General features: G+C 35.9%; 1 protein-coding gene across 1 annotated transcript; it reads right to left on the bottom strand.

Annotated features, from left to right (window-relative positions):
• Positions 1–11960: 11960 nt before the first annotated feature.
• Positions 11961–21567, bottom strand: LOC118857833 (beta-defensin 41-like). Its single transcript, XM_036768336.1, has 2 exons — positions 21510–21567; positions 11961–12109 (listed from the first exon to the last, which is right to left on the bottom strand). Exons 1-2 carry the CDS (start codon positions 21565–21567, stop codon positions 11961–11963), a joined length of 207 nt encoding a protein of 68 aa, XP_036624231.1.
• Positions 21568–25452: the final 3885 nt, after the last annotated feature.

Raw genomic sequence — 25452 nt, 5'->3', positions numbered from 1 at the left:
ACACAGAGGACTTTGTGTAAGTGATGGAATGTCAATTACATCTATTCAGGGGACAGCAAATAGCCCAGTTGCACTGAAACTGAAATATTGAATTCTTGAGAGATAATAATACAAAATTAAACTAAAACGATAATCACTTAAGGTTTTAAAGGTTCTTCTGGTGCAACTCCTCCTATTTTTAGATGAAGAAGCCGCAGTCTAAATAGGTGGTGTTACTTATAGAAAGTCACTTCGCTAGTTAGAGACAAAAACCCATTTCTCCCATCTTCTGGCCTAGTATGTGATTTGATATACATTCTGAATCTGCTTCAAGCACCAATTTTCAGACTGACTGTAGATGTTTAAGGTCTTTTATCTTAATGTCATAAAGGCTAGTCATTGGCAAGGCTGGAACTTTTAGAAAGTGTTCCTTATCATTTACCTTAAAACTTTTTGCAATGTTACTAAAGGTTGCAATGTGACATAGAAAAAGACTCACCTGCCCCAATATTAAAGGTCCCAAGGAAAGTGAATGGGAGTATTGCATCTGGCTTTCCTCTAAATGTCTGTGCTCTACAAATTTGTGATGTCTCACTGTCAATGGAAACCATTACACGGAGATGGAGAGAATCTAGGGTAATTTTGTGTATTTGTTTGACTTCCTATAACCCCCCTATTAGCATCAAGACATCAAAGTCCATGAAGGTACCATTAGGATTTATTTGCCAAATATAAGAGCTCTTCTAATTCAATGAATTTTCCCTAAAAAGTAAAAAATTCTTGGTTATGCATAGACAAAGAAAATCATCTTATCTCGACTAAATATAATCTGAACTTGAACACTTCAGGAGTATTATTAGATATTGAATTAAAGTAAAGAGAATGAATTTTGGTTAAACAATTATCATTCTTTTTTTGCTATGTAAGAGACCCTTGGGTAGAATCTGAACATATACTGAGAATTAGAAGGAAATGAATGTCAGGGTCTATGCCCTTAACTCTTATTCTATTTTGTTCTCCATTGCCTTTTGAAATTTCCTTGTGAAGATCACAACCACATTGTTAAAATACTTAGAACAATGCTTGCCATATATCAAGCACTTAATAAATGTATGTCCCCTTCTTCTAAATAGCATTCCATATCAATAATGGTTAATTCTGTGGTAGTAATTTAAGGTTCCTTTATCAAATGGGGCTCTGAGCTTTGTCCAATAGGAAAGCCAAACTGACAAAGGAGTCATAGTTGCATTATCCTGAGGCCACAAAAAATCCAGAGATAGAAATTATTCTATATAGAAGAAATAAGATCACCACCAAAGAAAGAGCTATAGATATATAGAGAAACTGTGTTTTAGAGAAATCAATGAGGACATAGAAAACAGAGAAGAAATGATAGCACAAAATCATAATTGATATTTACAAAGGAATTTAAGGTATGGAAATTGTTTTATAGCTCTTGTTGTGGTAGTAAAGAAAAGAAAACTTAGGGGGAGGAGCTCCTGTGAAACAGCAAATGGCCGAACAAAGTATGGCATATGGTTGTAATGAAATACTTTGGTGACGTAAGAAATGATGAAATGGGTGGTTTCTGAGAAACTCGGGAAGACTTTATGAATTGATGCAAGATGAGTAGAACCAGTAAAACACTTTATGTTACTCCAACAATAAACATCTTTGAAAGACCTAAGAACTCTGAACAGTACATTGGTCAACCACAATTCCAACATGTTGATGTTAAAGCATCTTACAATCTGGAAATGAGATAATGGACTAAAAACACAGAATTACATAATTTTTTGGAAATGATCAGTTTGGAAATTGGCTTTTCTTGACTACACATTTGTTACAAGGATTTTATTTTTCATATTCCTACCCCTATCTCTTTTCCAGTGTCATCTGAGAGAGAGAGAGAGAGAGAGAGAGAGAGAGAGAGAGAGAGAAAGTAATTGGCAGTTCTAGTTGTGGCTTTAGGATTTTCACATCTGGAAATAAAGTTAGAGCAAGAAGATTCTAGAAGGGAAGAGATACATAGTAGTCTTACTAAAGTGAATTTACAAGAGCTAGAAAACAAGAACTTGACCAAAAAATATATTTCAATCAGGTGACAACATGGTATGCTAAAATGAGCACTGGATTAGGAATCCTGATTTGGGTCTAAGTTCTATTACTAATTAGTTGTTTGACCTTTGATGAGGCATTTAACCCATCTGGATTTCCTCATCAATGCAGCTCAGTTTTGATTACAGGGACTTCAGGCATTGCCAAGATGATAAAAAATCTGGATATGGATGCCTACATGTTCAGGGAGAAATTTCCCAATATTGTTCTCCTTGAGGACAAGTGAAGGAAGCAAGCTGAAAACAAAGCTACACTCATAAAATAAGAGAATTAGAATAGATAAGGGTTTTCACTTTTTTATATGTGATTTTATAATTATTTCAATGTAATTGGCTTCCTTTTTTATCTTATGTATTTAAAAACATTATTCTTAGAAAAAGTTCATAGTCATTATCAGATTGCCAAAGTGGTCCATTACATAAGAAAAAGTTAAGAACCTATGAATTAAGTAAACTTTAAGATATGACTTTATGAATCTATCAGTCAATAAATAAGCATTTATTAAAAGACTACCATAGACCAGGCACAGTATTAAGTGTTGGAGATACAAAGAGAAACTTGAAACAGTCCTACATCTTCTAACTCTGGAGGCATTTGCACTGGCTAACCCCCATAACTAAAATGTTATCCATTGTCATTTGTAACTCCTGACTTCCCTGGCTTCCCTCAAGTCTCAACTAAAATTTTGTCTTCTACAGCAAGATTTTCTCAAATCCTCTTAATTCTAGTGCCTTCCGGCTGTTGATTATTTTCTTTTTTTGCCTGTATATATCCTGTTCACACATGATTATTTACCTGTTGCCTCCTCCATTAGATTGCTAACTCCTTGAGAGCAGGGACTGTCTTCTAACTTCCTTGGTATATCCTGTTCTTTAAACAGTGCCTGAAACACTTAATAAATGTTTCTTGACTGATTGGTAATCTATCAACAGGTGACAGTAAAATATACATATGTTAAATATCTACAAAATAACCATTTACAAATATATATAAAATAAATGTCAAATAATGGGGGGAGGATAGTATGGAGGGAACAAACTGCTGGGGAATAAAGAAAGATCTCATGTAATAAGATGGCCTTTGAGCTGAAATAGGAAGGAAACCAGGGGTCTATGAATCTAGGCAAAGGGTGGCTAATTCTGAGGACAAAATTGGCAAGAAAGTGGGATTTAACAAAAAATAAGACACGGTGGTTATGCTGTTTGCATGTAGGATCCCAAGGTCCCTTTCCTTTGTCTATACTCTGAATATGGTTTACAGTTATTCTACATTAGATTTGTATAATCTTGCCACTTTACTTGTCTATTACATTAATCTCTGTATATTTCTCACAAGCATTAGCAGCAAAACTCTTAAAAATACTTTAAAATAATTGTACACCATATTCAGAAAACGAAGAAAGGAAAGGGAACTTGGGATCCTCAGTCACTGGCACAACTGCAATAGTAATAAATGAAGTAACAGTGAGAATGACAGAGCAATAGGTATCAAAAAGCCATGCCCTGCCACCTAGTGGTGAAAGGAAATAGTAAGGTGATGAGTAAGGGAGGAGATGGAGTAGGGTGACATGGAATGGCACCATGGCACCAAAGAGACTTTAATCATCAGCCTGGGAATGGGTCTTTCCTGGGGTCATATGGTTTATTTCTTAGCCACCAGGTCAGTCTATATCTACTATATACACCCGTCTACATGCACTGTACTTCTTTTGACATGAATATCTTGATTTCGAATGGGAAGACCTCTTAATTTTTAGCAATAAAAATACCTTTCCAAAAATACTAAAAAGGCAGGCATTCTCTGTTCTCCCATAAGTTAATGCACTTACTGTTCTGTTTTTTCTATAAACAATTTCAGTAATCTAGGATGTGGTGCAATATATAGAGCTCTCCACCTGAAGTCAGGAAGATCTAAGTTCATTTCCAGGCTAAGACACCTGTTAGATGTGTGACCCCAGGCAAGTCACTTAAACTGTCTCTACCTCCATTCCCTCCTCTGTAAAGTGGTGTAAATAGTATCATCTCCCTCTCAAGGTAGTTGTGAGCGTAAAATAAGATAAAACTTTAAATCAGTTTTCAAAACTTAAAGAGCTGAATAAAAACTAGTTTTTATTATGATAACTATTTTAATCTGCCAGAAAATGATTTTTCTGTCTTCAACAAACTCTTCAGTTATTAATGCTTTCTCCTTCCTCATGGCCAAATAAGATGAGGACAAGGACCCTCTTTTTAAAAATTCATCTCCTTAGGTCCTAAAATGTTGCCTCATAGTTAGCACAAGTTTAATAAAATGAATTATATCCCTCAGGTCTCTTCTAATTCTATATTTATTTTGTAATTTCTCTGAAAATAATTTAATTCAATTTAAAAATCATTCATTAAGCACTTGTAATTAATTTAACCTTGTGTTGAGCATTGTAGCAATAGATTTGAGAGGAGACCTTCATGTGACAGAAAAAATAAAAATAAGGGAGGATTTGATTAGCATATGTATCATATACCTACTATGTGTAAGGTCAAATGCTTGATGATTTAGAGTGATTAATATTAATAACAGTGATTGGTAATAATAATTTATATATTTATAAAGAATTATTTCAACAAAAGTACTTTCACATAATGTTTTTCATTTGACAACTTTTCAAGGTGTGAAATGATGATTGTGGTGGTAGGGGTGGTTGTGGTGATGATGATGATGGTGATGATAATGTAGTGTGATATGACATGATATGATATGAAGCCATATGGCTCCAGCAAATTGTATTAAAATAGCTTTTTCATCTCGTAGAAACTTTTCATAATGAATATCAAAAAATCATTTAGATCAAACAAGTACAAAATGGTTGATATGAACCAAGATAAACATGGACCAAACACTTTGGGCTTGAATACAGATGCCAAATCAGACCACTAGTTGAATGTTTTATTTTAACTACATTGATCTTCTCTAGGCAAGACAAACTGAGCAAAAAACATATCAAAACAAAAGCTGTTGCCATATAGGTTGAGAGATTTATTGACATCCTGAAGTCAACAATGCTGAACTCATGTGAGAACATGATTAGAAGCATCAATACCTATGCAATACCAGTTCTCACTTTTGAAACTTGAAAGGGACAATAACAGATTTAAATAGTATTCTAATAAAAACCAATACAGGTACAATCCCTCCAAATTAATTGGACAAAAAAATTAAATTTCCACTTCAAAAACAGGATCAAGTTGGGCAGAGCCAAGATGGCAGAGTAAAAACAGGGACTTCCTTGAGCTCTCCCCCAAATCTGTCCAAACACCTGCAAAAATGATTCTAAATAAATTCTAGAGCTACAGAACCCATGAAATGACAGAGTGAAATAACTCTCCAGCTGAAGACCAACTGATGGTAGCTGGGAAGGGTCTATCACACCATCCTGGGAGTGGAGTGCAGCCCAGCATGGATTGTGCCAGGACAGACCAGGCTGGACTAGACTGGGCAGAACAGGCCTCAGGGCCCTGAATCACTGAGCTGTGGCAATTTCCAGATTTCTCAACCCACAAACACCAAAGACAACTTAGGCAGGAAGTGGAAAAACTGTTGGACCTAGGTGAGAGAAGGGACAGTTGGCCCCAGCCCCAAGGCAATGGAGACAGCTGCAGTGGTGGCTGCTTCCAGAGCTCCAGGCCCACAGATGGTGGGGGGAATCAAGTGGCTGATCAGAGTGGGAGTTCAGAGTTCTCTTTGCTGGTGCTGAGGCAGGATTCTCCTGCTTTACCCTGCTTGGATCTGGGTTGCAATCCTGGTTAGAGATCCTTGGGGGAAGAGGAGCTCTGGTGTGGCAGAGCTTGTGATGGCTGTGGTGAGAGAGTCCTCCTGGTAGTTACATGGCAGGCAGAAGTGCTTGAGATCACTCACAGACCAGAGCACAGGCCAGGAGAGTAGCAAACACCTCTCATTGGATCATACCACCTCAGAAGAACTGAAAATTTACAGGTGCCTAGAAGTAGTTCTGAAAACAGCAGCACAAAACCCCTGAAGCTTGGGACAGAGCACTCTCCACTCTGGGAGCAGTCATATCCTGACAAAGACCTCAGAAGTCAAGTAATTGACTGGGAAAATGAGAAGACAGAGTAAAAGGACTCAGATTATAGAATCTTACTTTGGTGACAAAGATCAAAACATACAGCCAAAAGAAGTCAACAAAGTCAAACATCCTACATCCAAAGCCCCCAAGAAAAATATGAACTAGTTCCCAGGTCACGGAAGAGCTCAAAAGGATTTGGAAAATCCAAAAAAGAGAAGTAGAGAAAAAATGGGGAAGAGAAATGAGAGTGATGCAAGAAAATCATGAAAATCAAGTCAACATCTTGCTAACGGAGACCCAAAAATACTGAAGAAAATAACACCTTAAAAAATAGACTAATCCAAATGTCAAAAGGGGTCCAGAAAGCCAATGAGGAGAAGAATGCCCTAAAAGGCAGAATTAGCCAAATGCAAAAAGAGGTCCAAAAGATCACTGAAGAAAATAATGCCTTAAAAATTAGAATGGAGCAAGTGGAAGCTAGTGACTTAATGAGAAATCAAGAAATTATAAAACAGAAACAAAAGAATGAAAAAATGAAAGACAATGTCAAATATCTCATTAGAAAAACCACTGACCTAGAGAATAGATTCAGGAGAAATAATTTAAGAATTATTGGACTACCTGAAAGCCATGATCAAAAAAAGAGCCTAGCCATCATTTTTCAAGAAATTATTACAGAAAACTGCCCTGATATCCTAGAACCAGAGGGTAAAATAGAAATTGAAAGAATCTACCCATTGCCTCTTGAAAAAGATCCCAATCATGTAGAACATATTTCAGCATTAGTCACAGCTGTAAAACAAGAAACAGATCAAAAGGAAAAAAAAAACATGAAAAACAATAAAATAAATGAAAAAAGTATGCTTTGATCTGCATTCACAGCCCATCAGTTCTTTTTCTGGATGTGCATAACATTTTCCTTCATGAGTCTTTTGTACTTGACTTAGATCCCTATGTTGCTGAGAAGAGCTGAGTCATTCTTAGTTGATCACCACACATTGTTACTGAAACTGGGTACAGTGTTTTCCTCCTCATTTCACTTTGCATCAGTTCATATAAATCTTTCCAGGTTTTTCTGAAATCTACCTCTTCATCATTTCTTATAACACAATAGTATTTCATTACATTCTTATATCACAGCTTGTTCAGCCATATCCCACTTGATGGGCATCCCCTCAATTTCCAAAATTTCTCTACCACAAAGAGAGATGCTATAAATATTTTTGTACATGTAGTTCCTTTTCTCTTCTTTGTGATCTCTTTGGGATACAGAACTAATAGTGTCATTACTCGATCATAAACAAATGGGTATCAGTGAGGATTTGCTTACAAAAATGGAGTGGTTTACAATAATGGGCAAGTCAATGGCCTTTTTTATTTATTAGTTTCCTCACATTTTAATTTACATGTGAGGATCAAAATAGATGCACCCGATAGTACCTTCCTACTCTAAAGTGAGAAGATTCTACAATATTATTAGCGAACTTGCAGAACTTGATGGCTTTTTTGCATATATAGCACAACAGAGAGGGGAAAAATGACTGAGGTGTCTGGAAGGGTGGCAGAATGATAGAGAACCAGAAGCTACAACTTAACAGAAGGATGTGATAACAAAGATTTTTTTTTGTTTTTTTTTTTGGTTTGTTTGTTTGTTTGTTTGTTTTGGCATCTGACTTTCAGGTACTCTCAGTATACCCAAGAAGAAATGTTTAGCAAAAAGGAAGACTGGAAATGAACAGGGTGTACACCAATTTAGAAACAGTAAAACAAATTATTGTGTATGAATATAATAGAATATTATTGTATCGTAAAACTAATGAAAAGGATTGTTTCAAGGGAAATTTAGAAGACTTCTATGAACTCATGATGAGTGAAGTGAGTATAACTATGAGAAAAATTTATAAAATGACACTACAGAAAATAAAAACAACTAAGTAAAATTTAGCAATCTTTAATTCAGTGTTTAAGCATGAGTGTAAAGAAGAGGTGGGTAACCTGGGACCTCGAGGCCATATGTGGTCTTCGAGGTCCTTGGGTGGAACATTTTGATTGAGTCCAAGTTTTACAGAACAAATCCTTTTACTATGGAGATCCATTCCGTGAAGCTCGGATTCAATCAAAGGATTGCACTTGAGGACCTTAAGAGCTATGTGTGGCCTCGAAGCCACAGGTTCCCTACCCCTGGTCTAGAGGATTAAAAGTATAACACACCATTCACCTTCTGCCAGAGAGGTTGATTGACTTATAATGCCTAATGAAACATATATTTTTGAACATGGCCATTGTGGGAATTTGTTTTTCTGTACTATTCATGTTTGTTATGTGGTTGTTGTTGCTTTTTTTATTCTTTAGTAAGTGGACAGTAAAGAAAGGCATAGATTTCCTAGGCTCATAACAAGTGAATTAGTAAGCACATAAGTGAATAAGTATTATTTAAAGTACATAGCAAGCAGTTGTTAATTTAAGGCCTAGAACTTAGAAGAAGGGTCACGGCTAGGGATATCCATTTAGGATTTAGCTCAGATCATACCTTCATTGCTTTTGGCTAAAAGCCATTGAACTCATTCTCAAAGAGGCAATTTAAATTGAGAGCATGAAATCCTTGAAATATAACCCTCAGTAGAGAGAAGGTCAAGGAGTAAACCTTAAGAAACCCAGCATAGTGGTGTTGGGAGGTGAGTGGAAATAATGTTTTATGAGGTGAAAAATGCATGGATTAGTAGTAAGCAAATGGAAGCATCAGTGCATGTAAACCCCTTGTGAGAACTTTGAAAAAGAAAATGGGAAGGCAAATAGAATAATAGCCAGGTAGGACAGACAACAGGGTCAAAGGAAGGATTATTCAAAACAAGTGACACCTGAGAGGATTTGAATAAGATGAAAGTTAATGGAAATGGAGAAATTGTAAGTGGTGTTAAGCAGAATAAAATCAATGAGGCAAAGTCCATGAAGAGATGGGAGAGGATGGCTTCATGAGCATAGAGACAGAGGCAAATTTTTATCAGAAGAGAAAAATGAGTAGAAAAATACAGAACTAAACACTTGAATAACATCAGAGAACTCACATATGGTGGCATTAGTATTTTTGATAAAATAGACGTTAAGGTGCTGTTGATAATGATGGAAGGAATGGAGAAAGTCAAATAATTATGTCAAGGTTTGGGTTAGAAAGGGATAAAAATAAAACTATAATCTTTCTTACAGGGTTGTTCCTTTTTTGAGTCTTTAGTTTGACCCATATTAAGAGAGAGGTATCAGAGAAATTAAGCATGTGAGCAACCAACTTTAATGGTAGGTTTTTTCATTATTTTTTTAAACTTTATTTTATTGATTTTACATATTTTGGTATCTAGAGTCCAGAAAGTGACTTGTCAATCAACAACTCATGAACATTATTTATTGAGCACCTACCACATAGAAGGTACTACATTACGATGGTGAGGGATACAGAGAGGTACAAAAATTAGCCCCTGCGTTCATGGAGCTGGTAGTCTAGCTGTCTTATCAAGATGAATTGCTGCTGGGGTAATTTGAACTCCCAGGGCTTCCATTTTGAAGGCAGGTAGATGTCTCATCTCAGGTATTATATACAGCATTGAAGCCTCCATTTAATACACATGCCATATTCATATTCATCACTTTCACAATCTGTTTTGCATTTTCCCAAAAACTTCTGGCATCTGCTGATCTTGTAGGCATCTTGGTTTCTAGCTGCATAAAAGAAGAGTACCTGAAATTTTCAGTTCATGCTTCATGTCTTAGGGCACTTAACATGGAGAAACAAATGAGCTTGAGTCAGAAGGTCACTTAACCCAAAATGGGGGAGGTTTGGAAAAGATGACAGAAAGCCACCTAACATCTCCAATAGGATTCGGACAGTAACGTTTTCAGAAAATAATAGGCCTATAAACATTTCATTTGCAGGAAATTTGCAGTTCTGTCTGGTCCCTTCCTTCCATTCTTACTAATTTCCATAGAGTTATACTTATATACAATCTACAATTAATATCATTTCTAAATTTCTCAGTCTAGATTTTCAGGACGTTAATAATCTGATCTCACTTTGCCCATCCAAATTTTTTTTCTTTCATTACGCAATATGATCCATTCATTCCAATTAAGGTGGTCTCCCTCACTATCCCTATGTATAGCCTGCTCAAGGTCTCTCTAATTGTGTCAAAAAAATTCTCTGCTTTTTGTCTTCTCTTATGGTTTTCTCCTTGCACAGATTCACATATTCACAAAGCAAGAGAGGCTGAATTTGAAACCAGTTTCTCTGATTCCAGAGCAGTTTTCTTTTCACTGTATCCCATTTACTATCAGACTATACAATCTTAGGAGGATGTCACCTATAACTTTGATATACATAATCCAATCCAAAAGGAAACTTAAAAGCATTGAATAAATCACGTGAAAGAGATATCAGCAGAGCCCTGTGATACAAATATACACACATATACATATATGTGCCTGCACATACATAAACTCAATAGGTATATATACATATATCACATATACACATGTATTATATATGTGTGTGTGTGTTCAGGTGTGTACACATATGTATGTAACCTTACAACATCAGAATGAGTACTAGACTTAGGATTGAGGAATAAGATTTCTACAAATTGTAAAGGTTATCTCCCAATAGGCGAGCTGCAGCCAGGGGTGTGCTGGAGCCAGCTCTTACTATTTCTTTTCTTTAGATCTATGATTTTGTTACATTGTCCTTGTATTAAAACCTATGATATTATGAGAAGCATCATTGACAATAAAAGATATGGAGGGAAGGGGAACTTAGGTAGTAAAGACTCAAGCGATTGAGAAAGGACTATGATCAAAGCATTTTATTTACAACTAATGAAAATTTAAGTGCTCAAAGATGACCTTCTTTCCTTCTCAGTTTTTCCCTAAAGCCATGAGGTCCATTAAGGATTTGCCACAGATATGGATCCCTTAGCCTTTTATAGTAAGCATTAGGTGTGTTCTCCCCTTCTCCAAACCCTATTCTGACCCAATCTCACACTACCAATATAATTATTAATTTGGGGGCAAGGTCAGGATTCAGCTGTGATAATCTTTATTTATTAGACAAATGCAAATTAAAACAACACTGAGGTACACCCTCATACCTATCAGATTGGCTAAAATGACAAAAAGGGAAAACTTCAGATGTTGGAGGGGATGTGGGAAAATTGGGACACTAATGCATTGTTGGTGGAGTTGTGATCTGATCCGACCATACTGGGGAGCAATTTGGAACTATGCCCAAAGGGCCACTAAACTGCATACCCTTTCTCATCTTCACTCTTTGTTCCCTATCCTGGTATAATCTATCAACTCTATGCTGAGAAGACCACTGTTTCAGATTGTCATATAACACAGTAATACTAGGTTTGTCTCTAAAGTGAAAATGGAAATTCAATCTCATTTGAATAATAGAATCTCAAAGAAGTATACTTTGCCCCTTCTACCATTTTGCACAATTGTATGAACTCCAGCCATGATGTAACGGGAATTACAACACTCTAGATACTAGAAGGGATGCTTTTGAAACAGCTTCATCTGTCCTCTGGGTAGTCAATAAGTGAGAAGACTACAGAGGCAGCAGCCACAAGAACAGAAAACCAAGCAGTGCAAAATGTGATATTAGGTTTTATTTAATTAATATTACAAAGCTTGATCAGCACTGGTGCTAAGTTTGGAGAAGGACACAGGTTTACTTTAGGCCTTTCTTCCTCTTCTAAATTAATGGTTTACTTAGTTTTCTTCTCTGGGCTCCTCAGTCGTCTATCTTCTGTCCTCAAATACAGCACACTGTTGAAGGTTTTATGCAATAACTAATCCTAGTTTCAAATTCAGAGCACAATTGTTTACAGGTGCCTTTGGCTAGTTTGCATTTTTTGCCGTAATCATAGCTGCCATATTTGAATATTTCTGCTCCACTTCTTGCTGTAAGAAGGAAAGAACAGCTGGAATTATTAATCCAGCTATAGTTTTGAAAAGAAAAAGAAGAGAAAGTCACAAGCCCAGCTTTGATTAAAATTCTTGGAGAATAGCAGAGGTTCTTTTTTTTCCTTCTCTTTTTCCTCATTTGGGGACAACAGGAGGAATTCCATATCATTCACAGGACTGTCTAAAGCCCTCTAAGATATTCTCCATCTTTGAGCCAATACTGACTTCCCACACCCCCTCCCCCCCCCCCACCAAAATTCCAATTTTCATATTAAGACCGTAGATTTAGAGTTGGAAGGAATCTTCAAGGTCATGGAGTCCATTTTACAGATGAGGAAGCTTAGGCCCATGAAGATTAAATTAATTTCTTAGGGTTGCATAGCTAGTAGGGATCCAAAGCAGAATGGGAACCCAGATCATCCTAATGCCAAGCCAGGATTCTATTTAATAAAGTATGCTGACTTAAAAATAGATTTGAATTTGGCAAAAGACACACTTTTGCTCAGATACAGAATCCAAATTTATACTACTCCTCTTATTTATCATAATTAATCTCTACAGTTACCCCTTCCACATCGTTGGGGTTTGGGGCACAGTGCCTCTGCAATCTGGAAAATCTGCGTAAAATTTTTTGGCCTTCCCTTTGTGCCAGAGAAATATGAATTATTATGGTATTAAAAGATAAAATATGTTGATATTATACATTAATATATATGTATTTATGTATTTCTGAGTTGCTAAACTTTTTTGTGTCATCTGCTGGCATTCACGTGTCATCTGTGGCTTCTGAAAAACTCCCCCAAAATTCCCATTTAATTTCTTATACTGACCTGTGATATATCAAAACCGCAATGGGGAAGAGCGCAATGTGAAAGACATGACTGTGTAGTTCTACAGTGCTGGGGTACTTTCTATGTGTTTACATGCCACAAATCAAGCTGCCCCATCTCTAATATCTGGAGCAAATTGTAAGCAGGTTGTTGACCATAACTTGCCTTTCCATCTCTTCACTGTTCTCCCTGCCTCTAATCTCTTTGACTTTCCACTGCAACCTAGAGACTGACCAAGTTAAGTTTCTTAATTCACTGGTCTTGATACAAACTTTCTCTTGGTGATTGCATAGAATTTCACCATTCCAGCTATCACTTCTGCATCACTGAGAAGCTAAGAATATATTACAGGACATCAGATTTGCACTGTTGTATAGATCGAGTAAGATCATGTATATAAAATCTCTTGAGAACCCTAAAGCAGCTATGTAAATGTCAATTATTGTTATTCAAATAATTATGATGCAAAAGAGAATATGACATATGACATACATATATATATATGAATTGCACACATTAAAAAACATATAAATTATGGAGAGCAAAACTTCATTTCTGACTGAAGAAGGTACAAGTATCCAAAATTCTGCTGACCATCTTTTGCATGCTGTTTCCTACCCCCTGGCTTTGCATGGGGTATCCACTGTCCAGAATCTGCTTTCTCCTATGTCCACATCTAAGAATCTTTAGCTTCTTTCAAGACTATCATAAGGTTTGAAGTACATATCTACTTGTCAGTATTCTATCCTTCTTCAGATTACTTTGCAATTGCTTATCTTCATATATTGTGTAACCAATATGTTGAACATAAGTAATAGGAAAGAGAATATAAGCTTAACCATAAAGAAGAGTTAAGAAAGTGCATCTCCTTCATATCATTGCAGAGGTGGGAGAATATGAGTAAGGAATATTATAATTACTGTCATATGTAATCCGTACATTGTTTGGTATTAGTAAAATGAAAATTCTCTTTTTTAGTTGAATATCTCAGATATTGCTGAATTCCTTCATCCTGAGACATTTAACATTATTGTGACTTGAATAGAGAAGGGCATAATATGTTTATAAAATTTGTAGACTATGTGAAGATGAGAGAAAGAACAAGCAATTTATATAGTTAAGTTAGAAAAAATAGTAAAAGTTAGAATGCTGAACCAAATTTAATAAGATATTTTTTAAAAGAATAAATTTAAAGTTCTACAGAGGTTCAAAAATCAATTTTGCAAATATATATTGGAGTTAATGTGAATTTTGTATACAAGTCCTGGGAGTTTTACTCAACTGAAAGTTTTACATAAGTCACAATGTAACATGGCAATCAAAAATATTAACTTAATTGTGATTTTCATCATTAGCAGTATAGTGTCTAGAGTAAAGTAGGGGGTCTGCTATATTCTATTCTACCCCTAACATGCATAGAGGTGTGTGTTCTGTTACGGCCACCACATTTTAGAAAGGACAACTTATAAACTTGAGGACATTTTAAAGGGGGTGATGACAGGATTGATGATGATAATACAAAAGGATCACTTGGAAAGTGGATCAGAGAAGGGAAGACCAAAGTAACATGATTGCTCTCTTCAAGTATTCAAAGATGAATCATAATGAACATGATGTCAAGGTCAGTGGAAGCTTTATTAATGGATACGACAGAACCAAGTATGTTTGGAAGCAGTGAGGAAAGACCTTATCTATAGGAATAGACTAAAAATAGGAGATAGAGAAAATCATTGATGGGAGAAGGTCCTGGAAGAAACAGAAAGGGATGATATCAAATATGTAAGGAGAGTAGTTAGAAGCTTTTGCTAGGTGGAGGACCATGTTATTATCTAATACTGGAACAAAAATCAATCAAATCATAGACTTTGATGTGGAAAGAAAGCCATCTTGTTAGAGCAGGATATATTCTCTTCTCATGTTATAGATGAGGAAGCTGAGTCCTAGAGAAGTAAATTGGAAAAGATGCGTGAAAACATAGAGCAGCTTTGAGGCTTACAGGATGAGGTCTCATAACAAGTGGCCTCATTCTTCTCAGTACAGTTGTGGGAGAATCTTCAAATAAGAAGGAGCACTGTGTAGTGGGGGATGAGGCATAGAGAGAAATTTTAGAAGAGCTACCCTGAATATTACGGTGGGTAGTCAGAGACAAATGAAAACATCACTATATGAGGACATAATTGAAATTAAATTGTCTGTATTTGTAGTGGCTTAAGTTGACAGTGACTCCTGGCTACCTACATCCGTATTTACCAGCTTGGACAAAAGGTAGTAGAAGGAGATGGTATGGGTGGTCCAGGTCTAAGAATTAGCAAAGGAGGGATGGCAGGACAAGGAACACAAGTGATTTCATGATGAAAAACAGTGCTTTGTTGAGCTAGTTAACTTTGGGATTATGCTAGAGAAGGAGGGAAGTAAGTCCATGTAGGCATAATACTACCATATATAATATATAGACATATGTATATGCATAATATATGATATATTGTATGTGTGCATATGGAATAAATGAAATGAGAATAAAAAGAAGTAAAGTCAAAGTAATTAAATATCAGGGAGGTCCCAAGCAGCTGGAGGGAATCAGGAAAAAATAAAAAAAAAACTTTAATGTAAGAAGTGGTTCTTGAGCTTTGTCTTATCAAAAGAGAAGGATTTTCTGAGGTACAGTTAGATTTGTGTATTCCCTTAATGAAAAACAACCAATTCAAAGACAAGGAAATGGAAGATAGGATACCATGTGTGAGAAACCAAAAAGGAAATCAGTTTGGCTGCATCATTGAGTATGGAAGGGAGGGTAACATTCAGTGAGTCTGGAAAAATAGGTTGGATGGGGACAAATTGTGATGGCTTTAAAAAAAATGAAATGAATTTTAATTTTATTCTAAAGGCAACAGAAATTCCCTAAAGCTGATGGAGTAGAGATCAGGTGATGTGATCTGAGATCTGAAAGATGAAATCTGAGAGATTTGAGGAAGAGAAACCAATTCAGCGGAAGATACAGAGAAAAAGAAAAACTTCCTATCAGTAATAGCTATTCAAAAGTAATAGATTGCCTTGGGAGGTAGTAGATTTACATTTACTAGAAGTCTTCTGGTGAAGGTTAGATGGTCATTTCTCAGAGATTTTGTAGAAAGAATTCCTTTTTGGTTACAGATTTGACTAGATAACCTGTGAAATCACTTCAGACTAAGGCTTTGTGATTTCCATCCTTTCCCCTGAATTTTAATTTGCCTTGTTTAGTCTCTAGCACAGCGTTGTGCCTAGCAAGCTGTTTATTAAACTTTTAAAAGATGACATTTTAAGAAGAAGCAATGCAAGATTTACATTCAGGCTCAGGACGAATTTGTATGACCAAGTCTTCTTCAATCCAACAATGTTTATAACATATGATGTTTGCTGATATTATTTGTCAATTGCTAGTTTTGAATTTGCAAGGTAATCCAAATAAAGGCTGCCAATTTATTTCTCGGTACTCGGCCAAAAGTTCTATGTATTGTTATTAGGAAATCCTGGTATCTAAACACCCATTAGGTTCAAAGTTTAAGCTATCTCAATATATTAAAGCATACAATCCCTGTCACTATTGCTTTTTGTATGAAAATACAATTCTTTATTAGAGTAGTGATATAATGTTTAATTTTGAATCATGAAAAACAACATGCAACAAATTAAAGAAGTACAAGAATCTAAATTACTTAACCATTGTGGGTTTCCATTTTTTCACCTGAAAAAAATGAGGGAATTTGGCTACATAATAATCACTTTTTTATCAAGTTATGTCTTCAAGTTAGGAGACCTCAGAGGACATCGAATACAACCACATCATTTTTTGTTTGAGGAAACTGTTTTTGGGGGGGCCTAAATTATAGTCTCTCTGAGTCTTCTCTTAGGGTCAAAAAATTTCCTAAGTGGTTCATTTGCATGCTACTCTGTTGAGTGGACACGATTAAGTGTATTTTAGATATAAGGCACTGTGCTAGAGGCTGGGCTAACAAGGATAAAAATTGATAGGGCATTGGACCTCAAAGAATTTACAGTGTTCTAGGGGAAAATGTGAAAATTTAAAGAAATAACAATGATACAAAATAGAAAGTAATAAGGACAAAGGAGAGATGTGGAAGAAAGTCAAGAAAGGTTCTAGATAGAATGATGGACTAGGCATAAAGAAGATCAAAGTCTCAGTCCTGTCTTACACACTTAGTAGCTGAAAAACACTAGGTGAATTATTAAGTTTTCTCTGTGCCTTCTCTCTCTCTGCCTCTTTCTCTCTTTCTTTTTTTTCTCTGTCTCTCAAGTGCCTACTATATACCAGAAACTGTGCTAAGTTGGATATAAATACAAAAAATGAAACAGTCTTCAAGGTATTTATATTTTTATGGTAGACACACTGAATATATAAATATACTCTTTGTGTATCCCCCACTATATATGTATTTATGTATTATATATAATATATATGTGTGTGTGTGTGTACATACACATACCATATATACACATATATATATATATACACATGTATACATACATATATATGTGTATATACATATATATTTACATATATAGTAGAGGGTTAGTTTCCTCATCTGTTACATGGAGATGATATTATCTACATCACAGACTTCTATGAGGATCAAATAAAATGATGTATGGGTGATATATCTAGTCTCTAATCTCATGTCCCAAACTATTAGTATCTTGGGTCCACAGAGGGCCAGCTGCTAGTACTCTCAGAATTCTTGAGGTTGTCCTATGGGTCCTATATGCTTTATCTTGTTAATCATTTAGTTCTGAGCAAAATATTTACTCAAATGGCATAGCAAAAATTATGGTTACCAATATTTCCCCAAATGCCCTCAGTATACTCTCTCACAAGTACATACAAAGTCCATGAGGGGCATAGTGGATATAAACTTAGGAGAAAATGGGAGTGAGGCCCCACATAGAGAACAGACATGGACAAAGCAATACACATCTCCAGAACTACAGGACCTCTGTGGCCTTTCTTCCTCCAGAGGGTTCTCAGTTTGCTGTGGAGAATAGAATCTGTGGTAAATGAGGTGCTCTTGGTTCATCTGGCCTGGTTTCTCAAAGAGATGGATAAATTTGGTGATAAGCTGGTTAAAACATTTCATTCGAATGCAAACTTCACTCAGGTCAACTGATAGTGGACTGAACTGTGAAGGTTATTTGTCCTCTTGTCCTCACTCCCAAACTACTTTGTAGTTAACCACTTTGAATATATCTGTATTTATTAACTAATGATAGACAGATACCTATATAAAATATTATATATTGTTCCCCCCATTCAAATGTAAAATCCTTATGAGTAAGGATTATTTCACTTATTTTATTTGTCTCCCTAGCAGCTCACATAGCTTCTGGGGTATAATAAGTACTCAATAATTCTTGGTGATTGATATATCTATCTGTACTAACATTCTAAGCTGAATGACCATTAGCAAGTAACACCTTCCAGTAACTTACACCTAAATGGAAATTTCCATGAGGAACGATGTGCAAGTATTACAACAGGTAGCAAATTATACAAATAGGCATGAAGTACCATTCTGGTACGTTCTAGTTGAGTGACCTTGAATAAGTCACTAAACCTTTCTTGGCCTTGGTTTTCTTATCTGTACAGTGGTAGGGTTGGATTAAATGGCCCCTGAGCTCCCTTCCCTCTCTAAGTGCCTGATTTTCTTCTTCTTCATGAAGTCAATGTTAAATCCCTTGACCTCTTTTTAGCATTTGCTAAAAAAAAATCTGCAACATTTACCACTATAAATCACCCTTCTTGGAAATTCCTCATTTTGTTTTAGCAACATTGCACTCCCAGGATTCTTTTCTCATCTCTCTTATGTCTTCTCAAAGAATTATGTTCATAGAATTTCAGTGTTGAAAATGACCCTAGAGAGGAATTATCTGAACTAATACCCCCAAAGTATCCTATCTACAATATACCCAAGGGGTCACTCAGATTTTCCTTGAATACCTCCAGTGATAGGAAACTAGTCACCTCCTGAAGTAGTCCATTCCATTTTTGAATAGTTCTAAAGGAATTATTTCCATAGCTAGGAAGCCTTTCTATCCACCAAGCCTTAATTTGCCTCTTCATTATGTCTAACCACTGCTCTCAGTTTTGTTATCTGGGGCCAAGAAGAAAAGTCTGAAAACTCATGACACCCTTTCAAATACTTAAGACACCTATAATGGCTGAACCTCCTTAAGTCTTCTCTTATGCCAACCAGACATCCCCAGTTCATTCAAATGATCTTCATATGACATAAAATTCTTGTCTGTGACTCTTTCCTCCAACAAAACTGAGATGGTTCCCCAAAACTACCTTTGGACTTCAATTCTTCCTTTCTATTTTTTTGCTTGGCAAATACACGTGCATGCGTGTGTGTGTGTGTGTGTGTGTACACGTGCGTATATACACATACATACACACACACACACACACACACACACACACATATATATATATATATATATATATATATATATATATATATATATATATATATATTAGTGGTAGAATATGACACTAAGTCAGAAAATAGAAAGTATATCAGTGGTGCCTGTTTGTGTGAAGGACAAAACACAACAACCTGTGAGGAAGAAATATGTGGCTCTTCATATTTCTTTCCCCTCTGGTAGTCTGGTTTGATTGTCAGAAAATGCAGGAGCCTGCTAAAGACTTTGTCAGAGAAGTTGAAGAGTGAAGGGACTTGCTTTTTTACAAAAAAGATAAAAGAAAAGTACTTAAAGAGCTGATAAGATTTTGTGATTAAAAAAAATCATGGTGCCCCCCCCCTCGGGAATTACTACAATTCTCTAAGCCTATTGAAAAATAGTTGTTGAATACATGAATGAATGAATGAAGTGCCCTATTAATTCCACCTCCACAACCTCTTCAAATGAACAACTTTTTGTGTCCAGTAACATAATACTGGTATAGGCCCTCCTTGTCACCTGTCTGCTTTATTTCAATTGCCTCCCAAAAAGGTCTTCTTGCCTATTTAATTTTTTTCCTATTCCATCCTTTATCTTGCTGATAAAATAATATTTCTCCTCTACATGCTTGATCTTATTACTTCTTTACTCCAAAATCTTCAGTGGTATTTTATTGCCTGCCAAGAAAATTTCAAACTCCTTTGCCTGGCATTTGGGGCTCTTTGCAATTTGGCACCTCCGTCTCTTTCTAATGTAATGTTACTTACCTACCATGCACAGTATGCTCCTGTTAAACTGAACCTCCCCTCCAAATACCCTTTGCTCACAAAATTTCACTTCATTGGAATACCCTTTCTCACTCTGTTTGCTTCCTCATCCAAAAAGACTTATCTATTCTCCTGGGTTAGAAAAGAAAGAGATGCTCTGGAATATATATGTAACTCTTCCCACCCCCACCCCCACCACCCTGCAGGAAGACACCTCTGATATACTTTCTATTTTCTGACTTAGTGTCATATTCTCCCACTACAATGTAAGCTCCAAGAGGTGGGTGACCATGCCTTATAAAATCTTCGCATCAACTTCAATACCAAAAACTAAGATCTGTATACAACAGGTATGTTTGCTATGTGAATGAATATAGAATGTTTTTATCAAGCTATAGAATGATCTATAAGCAAGACGAGAGATTTGCTCCTGGTTTCAGCAGTTACTCTTCCTTGGTTGTCTCTAAAACAAAAGTTGCTTTATTCTTCCCTATTGTGTCATGCACACACAAAAAAATCTGCTAATAAATCTATGAGTATGTGTGAGAGAGGAGTAGTACACGAGTAAATACATTGAGGAATTAGGTAATATACCCCAATCTTACAGTTCTCCCTGAAGAGTTGTGGGGTTTTTTTGTTTGTTTGTTTTTTGTCCTGGTCATCTGGGCCAAAATTCTAAGTAACAGGAATGAAACATAGTGAAAGAGAACTTAGAAACATTTAATTCTGTCTCTAGACTTGTCCAGGGTCATAATAATATGCTATAATTGACCTTAGACAAGTCCTTCAATCTCTCTGGGTCTCTATTCTCTCATGTCTTGATGAGAAAAATGTACTAGGTCATCTCTTAAGATACATATTATCTCCAATGTTCTATGATCTCGTATGTCTGAACCTGAGAATTTCCGAACTAAATTTAGCAGGATTTTATTTTATAAAATATATGATTTGCCAATATCTCTTATGAAAAACCAAACCCACTGTATAGCTCTATTGTTTCCAAAATTGAGAGAAGAGTAATAAGTAACATATAAAGACTCAATGAAATTCATCTGGCTTCAAATTTTAGAAATTTATATTCAAATCTCTGTTGGCCAGAGAATTGGATCAGTCCACTAGAGAAAAGAGATGAATCTACGTATCATTCTGTCATTCTAAGTCAGGAACCTCTTATCAGAATATGGCGATAGAAGCATCCCATCAAAGCTTTGCTCCTGATAACCATTGAATAAATGCTGACAGGTGATATGATATGTCAACCACCCATTTATTTTCACTTTAACTGCAAGTTTCTGGTCCCTTCTCCCACCCAGCTTTGAAAATACTGAAGAAAGATCTCTGTATTACCTGGTATAATACTGCTTCCATAGAAGAGCAGAAAAAAGATAAAGAAAAACATCTTCATTGTGGATGATTTCTTCGTCAAAAACCAAGTATATAGATTGGCTAAAATCAGAAGTTGCTGTTGCAAAGAATTGGAGAGGTCTTTCATTTATAGGATTTCTGTAGAGTTCAAGTAGTTCTAACTACTGGAGCTTATCAAGATGAGAACACAGTTCATGCATAGCTAAATACACTTATGGCCTAAGGATTCAAGAGTGGGTCCCTTAATTATCTGAGTAAGATTACTACATTTTTTTTATCATTTTATTAATAACACTCAATAAAAATAAAGTAATAGCAGTAGTCGTAGTAGTAGTGTTCGGTAGTTTCAGTCATGTCTGACATTTTGTAACCTCATTTGGGATTTTCTTGGAAAAGACACTGGAACGGTTTGCCATTTCCTTCCCCAGCTTATTTTACAGATTAGAAAACTAAAACAAATAGGGTTGAGTGACTTGACCAGGGTGATAGAGTTAGTGAGGGTCTGAGGCCAGATTTGAACTCAGGTACTCTTGACTCCAGGGCTGGCACCCTATCTATTGTACCACTTAACTGCCTGGGGGTAATAGTAGTAGATCTCTTTAAGCACTTTAAGTACTTTAAGATTTATATATAACTTTTGTGAGGTAATTAAATAATAATTATTCCCATTTTACAGATAAGTAAATTAATATTAAGTGACTTTCCCATGATGCCATAGCTACTAGGTATTAGGGGGCCACCAAACACAACTCAAATTGTGGTCATTTATCTTGAGCAATTAATGTTTCAAGAATCAAAAGGAGTAATGTATCTACAAGTGCCAAAACATCAAGGTAAAATGTGATGGGAAAGTGAGATTATAGAAGTTCATTCAAACATCTGAATGTTGTTTCATATAACACTCAAGATTATTTAGCAGTATCCAAATGTTGACTGTTATGTACTCAAGACATACTCAACAGGTCCTTCATTAGTTTGGCCAAGATTTAGACATATACATAATAAATGCCAAATTCCTCAATTTTGTGTCTAAGGCTTCCCTCCATAAAAGGGGTAGGAAAGAAAGAGGGATACACTGGGAGAAGTGGAAAGGGAGATGTAGAATGGGGTAAATTATTCAACATAAAAGAGGTGTGAAAAGCTTTTACAGTGGAGGAGAAAATGGAGGAAATAGGGGGGAGCACATGAATTCTCATCAGAATTGGCTCAAGGAGGGAAGAACATATATGCTCAGAAATCTGTCTTACCTTACACAAATGGGGGGGGGGGGTGGGAGGCTGATAGAAGGCAGGTCATATTGGGGGAGGTAAAAGTCAGAAGCAAAACACCTTTGAGAATGAACAGTGTGAAAGGAGAAAAAGAGACTAGGATAAACTAGGGTAAAATATGATGGGAGGAGGGAATACATAGTAATCATAATTGTGAAAAAGTTGTAGCAAGTTTCTCAGATAAATTTCTCAAATTTATTTCATTTCTTATTACTGAAATATATAGAGAACTAAGTCAAATTTATAGAAATAATACCCATTCCTCAACTGAGAAATGGTCAAAAGATATTGAACAGATAATCAAAGTTATCTATAATTATATGAAAAATGCTCTAAATCACAATTGATTAGAGAAATGCAAATTTAAAAAATTCCAAACTATCACCCCACACTTATCAGATTTGCTAATATGACAGAAAAGCAAAACGACAAATGTTGGAGAGGATGTGGAAAAATTAAGACATCATTGCACTGTTGGTGAAGTTGAATACTGATTCTCCCATTCTGCAGAGTAATTTGGAACTATGCCCAAAGGGCTACACAACTGTGCATACACCTTTTATCCAGCAATACCACTATTATCTCTATATCCCAAAGAGATTATAAAAAATGGAAAAGGTCCCACATGTACAAAAATATTTATAGCAACTCTTTTGGTGGTGGTGAAGAGTTGGAAATTAAGGGGATATCCATCAATGGAGAATTGCTCAACAAGTTATGGTACATGATTGTGATGAAACACTATTGTGCTATGAGAAATGACAAGCAGAATGCTTTCAGAAAAGCCTTGAAAGATATACATGAACTGATGCAAAGTAAAGTGAGGAGAATTAGAAGAATTGTACACAGTGAGAACAATACTTTAAAATGATCAACTGTGACTAACTTAGCTAATCTCAGCAATACAATGATCTAAAACAATTCTGAAGTATTCATGACGAAAAATGCTATCCACCTACAGAGAAAGATCTGATGGAGTCTGAATGCAGATCAAAGTATGCCTAAAAAAAGCTTTCTTTTTTCTTTTTTTTGTTCTGTTTTCTTTTACAATATGACTAATACAAAAATGTATTTTGCATGACTGCACATATATAACCTATATTAAATTGCTTGCCTTTTCAATGAAGGGAGAAGGGTAAAAAAGAGAGAGATAATTTTCAACTCAATATTAAAAAAAAATGTTAAAAATTTACATGTACCTGGAAAATATAAATATTTGAAAAAATAAAAAGGAAAGTGATTCAGAAGGATTTTGTTGTTATTTTGCAGTTCTTTGTGTGAGATTCAAAATTCAGTGGAAATAAAAATACTTCCCCTTGCTTTGTATAATTAATCCTTTGATGAAGAAGTGTTATGGTAATTAGGGTGGGACTTTTTTGTTTACTCTTTTAGAATGCTAAGGTAACCAAGTACCTTTGATGAGTCTTGCCTTTCAAATGTAATGACAAGCAAAGTGGACTTTTTGATTTCTTTTCTTTCTTTGATTGAATCAAGAGTCTTTGACCTGCTTAAGAAACAAGAAAGCCCTAGGCCCCAGACCCCACACCTTTTTGCTAAGTAGGCTCTGAGCCCTCTGGGCCCTGTACAGGGTATAAGAGCTCTGAGGTTGGCTATTTTGTTTTGGGGCTCTCACTCACTGGAAGACTGTTGTGTGATTTGACCACACAAGACTCTTGCTAGCCATTGTTAAAGATCCCCACCCCTCTGCTTGAAAACCCAGATGTTGGTGCTTCCCTGGTAACTATGTACAGAGATGTTGCACAAAAAACTAGAAGCCTCTCTACTGGTTTTTGTTGTTTGATCTCTTGATATTTTCTGTTTGTAATTTCTGTTTCTATTTGCTCTGAAGTTTGAGGTGCTGGCTTTTCCCCCTGAACTAAGCAAATTATATATGTATGTTTAATTAAAATGAGATTGTTAACCCCTTAAAGTTGCTTTCCTTAGAAAAGCAGATCAAAGAACCTGTGCTAGCAGCCTTCCCATGTGCTGTTGTTGTTGGTCTTTCACTTCCACAACAGCAACACTGTTTTTACAAGAAGTAACTGAGATTCCTATAAAACCACTTTCATCAAGCTCCATGGACTTGGAGTAAACCCAATTTAGTTCAATAAGTACATAATGAATATCTATAACATGATTAACCCTCCTTCTAAGATGGTCAGTATAGAAAGATTGTAAACAACATATTCTTTGAGGACAAGGATTGTTTCCATTTTTTTTCTAGGGGGCGGTGTGTGTAGCTTTGTAGACTCAGCATCAGTCATTATTCTGGATTACTGGTGTCCTTTTAGACTTCTGACTATTTCCTGAAGAACCCAAATCCTCTGATTCAAGAGGCAGTATTTTATTTTTCTATTGCACCATACCTTCTCCTGTCACAGGTGGTTGTCTATCCCATCTACCTTGTTGGCTCTGCCTACTCTGAATACTGATCCCACGGACAGAAGAATTTTTCACAAAAGATTCTTTCTGATTGAGAACTCTGGCTCTATAGCCTGAAATTTTAGGCTAGACATTACTTAATGCACACACACACACACACACACACACACATATACACGCACATGCCATATTTTCCAAAACACTCTTTTATAGAAGCTGGTACCTACTCAGACAAAATTCTGGATTAACAGTTCTCATTAATTTCCTATACTCGT

The sequence above is a fragment of the Trichosurus vulpecula genome, chromosome 7, assembly GCF_011100635.1.
Source record: "Trichosurus vulpecula isolate mTriVul1 chromosome 7, mTriVul1.pri, whole genome shotgun sequence".
Classification (NCBI taxonomy): Eukaryota; Metazoa; Chordata; class Mammalia; order Diprotodontia; family Phalangeridae; genus Trichosurus; species Trichosurus vulpecula.
This window is presented reverse-complemented; position numbering and strand designations above follow the sequence as displayed.

What these genes read in the sequence shown, in the direction of transcription:
- LOC118857833 (XM_036768336.1), bottom strand. Translation starts at nt 21,567, where the DNA reads ATGAAGATGTTTTTCTTTATCTTTTTTCTGCTCTTCTATGGAAGCAGT. An exon ending in TGGAAGCAGTATTATACCAG is followed by an intron (nt 12,110 to 21,509) that starts GTAATACAGAGA and finishes TCCTTCTTACAG; the next exon opens with CAAGAAGTGGAGCAGAAATA.